This window comes from Lottia gigantea, assembly GCF_000327385.1.
Source record: "Lottia gigantea unplaced genomic scaffold LOTGIsca_16, whole genome shotgun sequence".
Taxonomy (NCBI): Eukaryota; Metazoa; Mollusca; class Gastropoda; family Lottiidae; genus Lottia; species Lottia gigantea.
The window spans coordinates 3628875-3635036 of NW_008707965.1; the positions used below are offsets into that span (position 1 = coordinate 3628875).

At 38.5% G+C, this 6162-nt stretch overlaps 1 protein-coding gene across 1 annotated transcript; it reads left to right on the plus strand.

Annotated features, from left to right (window-relative positions):
* Positions 1-1133: 1133 nt before the first annotated feature.
* Positions 1134-5768, plus strand: LOTGIDRAFT_63379 (hypothetical protein; the record flags this gene model as incomplete). Its single annotated transcript, XM_009051053.1, has 10 exons — positions 1134-1365; positions 1873-1960; positions 2171-2353; positions 2715-2890; positions 3061-3167; positions 3594-3755; positions 3974-4082; positions 4623-4759; positions 5072-5149; positions 5679-5768. Coding segments are annotated over 10 exons (1362 nt in total), but the record flags the coding sequence as incomplete, so codon positions are not given.
* Positions 5769-6162: the final 394 nt, after the last annotated feature.

Here is a 6162-nt window from a genome sequence, read left to right on the forward strand (position 1 = left end):
GCTACAATTTTATAGTTCAAGGGAGATAACTGATGAATATAATATTTTAATACGATTGCAGACAACCTCTTGAAGGGTTGATGGATGATCACATGAAGTTGTGCCTCATAATCTAATCTCCCGTAAACCCTTTATTACTCTTTACGATCTGTTAATTACACCTAGAGACAGGACAATATCATCCAATCATTGGGCTTGATTACTTCTATAGCGTCCACAAGGGATTTCAACAGAATGTGTGGATTGTTGATTGATACCTGGGGCATTTCCATTGTCTTTTAGTGCAATTAAGAGGTCCTTAAATATTATAAATGGCATCCACGTGGATTGTAATTGGATTAATTGATAAAGTTTTTGATTAAGATTTAGTTATCAGCGTACTGTAGGAAAGGCAAGGCGGTGAATATTCTGTGACCTAAATGTTCCCTTAAAGCAAGTTTAAGTTACCTAAAACAGATGACACGAGGGTAGGATTTATTTTAAACTTTGGAATATAATCGAACGCTGTGTGTTATGTCCTTTCTGAAGTGTATTTAGAATTCGGTATAAAGTCTTGAATGTAAGTCGAAAGCTCCTTTCAAATTTGCGTCAATGGAACTGCTGATATTTGCGGAATCGCTATAATTTAGAGGTTCTTATATCGGGATAGATAATTATGATGCTTCTCTACACGAGTTGCTTATATTAAAGACCTTTTTACGGCTGACAATCGAGACAGTGTCTCTCGCATGAGCCTCGCTGTTCTTGCAAAATGTCCCCAATTGCACATTCCATGGTGTTGCAATGTTTTATCTGCTGATTAAATGCCTCACTTATTATGCAACCCTACTCGATAAAAATATTTTACTGAATGTGAAAAATATTATTCTGTAATTATTATGTGATTTCAGGTGAATATCATCATGACGTCATCATCAGAAACTGATAAACCGGAAGTAACAGACATATTATTAAGGGACAATGTGGAAGAAAACGGCGCAACACTCACGTTCGCTGATGCCACACAGAGCGAGTATGGGCAGACCGAATCAGACAATTCCAGCGAATCGTACACAGGACGGTGTTCTAAATTGCGGTGGTGTTGCAACAGAATTTCACGACCATTCCGAACCAAATATCATCCATTAGAATTCGAAGCGTCATATCCGGAACGTTTTCTATACGCTATACGATGTCCACCTCATGGGCGAGCTGCCCGGTGGCTAGTGTTTTTGTTGACTATATTAATGCTATGGGCTGTAGTTTGGGCAGTGAAAGAAGACGAAGCCCTGCCCTATCATAGTTATTTTGGAATGATTATATTGTTTCCATTGTGTATTATTGCTGGGTTAAATGTACAGCAGATTCGATTACCTCCCCTTTTAGGTAAGCTTGTTTCTTAAATTGTTCCTTTTCTACTGCTCAGTGCTATATTAATAACTCATACCCAGTTTTCCTTACAATAGAAAAGTAGGAATTAGGGGATGAGAACCGATTCTTAAATATCACTGGCACAGTAAGAGTCGTGATGGAGCTGGTTAATGAACCACCAAAACCATTATTCTTTCGGCATCAGAAAAGTTCGATCACAACACTGATATTTTTATTGTCCATTTACATTAAGAAAAGGAGATTATTTAGAGGAGAAATTTTAAGACACCCTTATCAAAGATTTCACATTTACTTAAACCTTAAACTTTTGTCATAATTTTTCCAGCGTTTCAAATATTCCTATGACGTGATTACATTTTCCCATTCAGAGATGTCGATCCTTGCAGTCACAATACATGAAAGGGATCGGAACAACTTCTCTGTATGAGAGATTGCTGTGATTATTCCCGCGATGAAACTCTAATGGGTATCACAATGTATTTGTATATTTATAATTTGCAGGTATGTTATTATTGGGATGTTTATTGAGAAATGTTCCTGTTATTAATTTCGCTGAGAGTATAGATAAACAATGGTCGTCTGCTTTAAGGTAGGTACATGTCCGCCATCTTTAATTTGTGTTTTCTTCTTAAGGAACGATTTAATTAGAATTTGTTATCTTTCCAATAGCTAGGTGCTGTCTTCTGCATTTGTTTTTCTTTCTTTATACGATTTTGCTTTTGTGTTTACAACTAGCATGTCGATTTGATGTAACTGTGCAAGTTGAACTGCAATTAAATATTCTGTGCTTCTATTTCAGGGCTATTGCTTTAGTGATCATCCTAACTCGAGCAGGGCTGGGTTTAGATCCACAAGCGTTGAAGAAGCTATCTTTTGTGGTCCTGAGACTTGCTGCTCTACCTTGTTTGTGTGAAGCTGTTACAGTGGGGGTAGCCGCCTGGGGTATTCTAGGATTTCCCTGGTCCTGGGCTTTCATGCTAGGGTAGGTATTCTTGACTAGTTCATGTAATTTAACACATCCAGACACTATGATAACACCAGTGGTGGCACCAGCCTCCCAAGACTTGGGGTACAAAGAGGGGACAGACTGACTTAATTGTCGATTCAAAATGCGGAAGTTCTGTGGGAGCGCCATCGACACAAGCCTCCCATGGAGCATATAAGAGGGTTCTCCCCAAAAACATTTAAATACGTATAACACAAATAAAACAAATAACGTGTACAATTCATATTTTACAATTTGTTAGAAATGGGGGTGGGGTGCGAAACTACTTTCTTGAAATGGTGTAAATTGATGCTATCGGTGTCTCTGTTAAGAAAACCTCTTTATAATCCCTTTAAAGGTTCATCCACTCTGCCGTATCTCCAGCTGTCGTTGTTCCCAGTATGTTGAAGCTCCAGGAGGAGAAGCTAGGTACAGATAAGGGAATTCCCACCATGGTTATAGCTGCTGGTAGTCTAGATGATGTAATAGCTATCAGTGGTTTCGGTATCGCTCTAGGTATAGCTTTCTCTGAAGGTAAGACAACAAATCTTTCGATGTTAGCATGCAAACAAAGAATTTGCATTATTTAAAATTATCGATTCGCCATTTTGTAAATGTTCACTGGTCAATGTATCAAATTAAAGACAGTGCCCCACTTTTTCAGCGGGATCTTTGAGACTGTATTTACGTGTTTTACCTTCCAGGAAATCTAGCTATGACGCTGATCCATGGACCAATAGAAGCGGTAGCTGGTCTAGCTTTTGGACTGATTTTTGGAGTCACGCTGTGGTATCTTCCCAATAAAGACAGTGTAAGACATTTTTTTTGGATTATTTATGTTGTCAGTCAACTGCCTGTGTATGTCAATAAAACCCGTACAAGCAAAACAATTCCACACCCAAAGATAACGTCCAAAATATGACAAAATCTGGAGCAATAAATGTATTGTAGTTGACTAATCAATCGAGAAATATCATCAATATGGCCTAAGTCGTTCCAACACCTTATCATTTATGTCACCCTGCTGTCTGGCGTGGCAGAGCTGGGTCATATAATTTGAAGTAAACGTTTTAGTTAGAATGTTATCATTAGTTTTCTAATCATGTCATCAAATGTTAGAAATAGATATGTCGGTTTTACGTCAGTCTCAACTAATGATCGCATGTAGCAATCGAGAGACATGAGCACAATCTTGAAAAGCTAACAACAAAGACAATTATTTTTTTTTAATTTTCAGAGCCGAGTTGTATTTTATCGATTCGCTCTGATATTTGGGGGCGGATTGTTCTCGGTGTTCGGGAGCAGAACCTTGGAGCTTCCCGGAGCAGGTGCTCTGGCATGTTTAACCATGGCGTTTGTTGCTGCTCATGGATGGAGACGTGATGGTTGGGCTGGAAACGTAAGTTTTGTTCAGAATTATTTCTATTGGCTGGAGAGACGAGAATGCTGGAGTGGCGATCCAGAGCTGCTATGTGAATTGGAAGTATGGTCTCCTTTCATATCCACCTAATTTATTTTGCTGGCTAGTGGTCTTACACCACGGGATTGTTTATGTGAAAGACACACCTCAGTTTTCTTTACAACTTATTCACCGTGTAAATGTTTATACTGTTTCAGAACGAAGTTTCTCAAATTTTCGCCAGATTATGGCAGATTTTCCAACCATTATTATTTGGTTTAATCGGTGCGGAAGTGGATATTTCAAAGGTCAAGGTCGATCTCATTGGTGAGCAATTCTTTTTATAAACATACCACCCGAATTTAAAGGGAAATTAATGTAATCGACTTGCGTTCGTATACTTTGTTTTGTTTGCAATAGATTCCCTCGTATAAACCCTGGACCTCAAATAGCTTTCCAGCCATGACATGTCGTGATTTTCTGGTGTTTTACCTGGTACGTGTGGTCGATCCTCTATTTCGACCACCGTCATCTGCAATCTATTTGAGATGCTCTTGAATCTTTCTGACTACACACAACTGAAATTGTGGCGTGTTAGCTAGATGTCCGTGATAATTTATGAGTCCACGTGTGAGCACACTGTATCAATTAGAGGACAACTGTTTTTGAGTGTGTTCTCCTCAAAAAAAACTATTTGAAAAGTCATATTTTGAAATTGCTCTGAATTGATGTGGGGGTACAGACTATTTTTTGAATGATCAAATGCCCCATCCCTAGTGGGCCAAAAATCCTATAGATGAAATGATTTATCATTCAGGATCTATCAGGGCCAATACTGATGTAAATGAAATATGTTTTATCTTGCAGGATCTGGTACTGGTGTATTATTTATCGGACTAACTATCAGAGTTATTGTATCATTTTTTGTTATGTTCGGTACAGAATTAAACTGGAAAGAACGATTCTTTGTACCATTCGCCTGGCTACCTAAAGCTACTGTACAGGTATGTGTTTAAACAATTTGAAAGAAGCAAAATTTGCACGCCAATGCCAAGAGCTGGGAACTTATTTCTAGAGATGTATATTACTTTTGTTATTAGTTTTATGTATGGTATAGGTATTGTTTCTTTTGATCGGAGAAGTTTCCCATAGCAAGGTGGAATAGGCGTGATTTTCGAAATCTAGACACTGAAACTAAATTACTTCACTTTGATGAGAAAAAAATAATCTTCACTGTGACAGATTGTCTGACAGGTAATCTTGTAAAAAAAATTTGAATGGAATGACCATTTTGACAATGAAATGTGTAATTTCAGGCAGCTGTGGGTTCTGTTGCTCTAGATACAGCACGTGAAAAGGGAAGCGATCCAGAATTTATAGAACTTGGCACAAAGGTAGGGGCGAGTGATAAGATATATTCAACTGCATGCGGGGTGGGTACTAGAGGTTTGCGATCCACAGACGACAAAAAAGTTGCACATACCTATTCTACGATTTTAGCCACACATTGAGAAAACGAGATAGGATTGATAGGAGTTGTTGTGGTTGTAAATGAAATGTTCTTTGTTTGTTTCAAAATAACCGTCTATCAACACCTTAAATACTGGCAAAAAGATGACGTTTATGACCTCTTTGGAACGGGTAGGAGGGTTGCCCGAACCATCCTTCAAACTATGCCCCTGTATCGGAAAATCGGCCGTGATGTCATAGATGTGGTTTGCTTATCACAAGATGCACAGCTTGAAAGGTTGTAAGAGTGGTTTGTGCTATCAATTGTCCTACTCAAGACAGGCATTTCTTATTTTCCGCATATCACGGCTGAGCTGATTTCTCCTATTAGGAGTGATCCGGGTAATGTAAACATGTTAAATTGTAAGCCTAAAATCCTTATAGACCAATTTGTATATTCATTATTTTTTTCAGGTTCTGGCGATGGCTGTATTGGTTATAATCATCACCGCACCCCTCGGGGCTGTAGCTATCTCACTTACTGCTCCTAGACTCCTCAATAAAACCCCCACAGATATCGAAATGACTGTCGTTCGTCAGGAGAATGATGAGAACGATCCCGAAAGGAAACTCTCCAAGTCTGATCAAAAAGCATTGCGAGCTTTCGAAAAGAAGAAAATGTCGCTACAGACGGAACTGGAAAACGTTGAAAAGAAAATTGAAACCCGTAAGATGTCTGTACGATAGAAACGTTGAGGTGTTTTTACAATGTCCGGGGTTACAGATAATGTGGGTTTCAAAAGATACAGTAAAAGAGGGCGGGAAACATAGGTTGACAAAGTATACGGTTCTGATATAAACACGCGTTTGAGATATAAAACCCCCAAATTAGTAGATTTAGTTTTGGAAATAGGGAAACTTTACATTAGGCGTAAGAGCAGTCTAATTAAAATTAGAC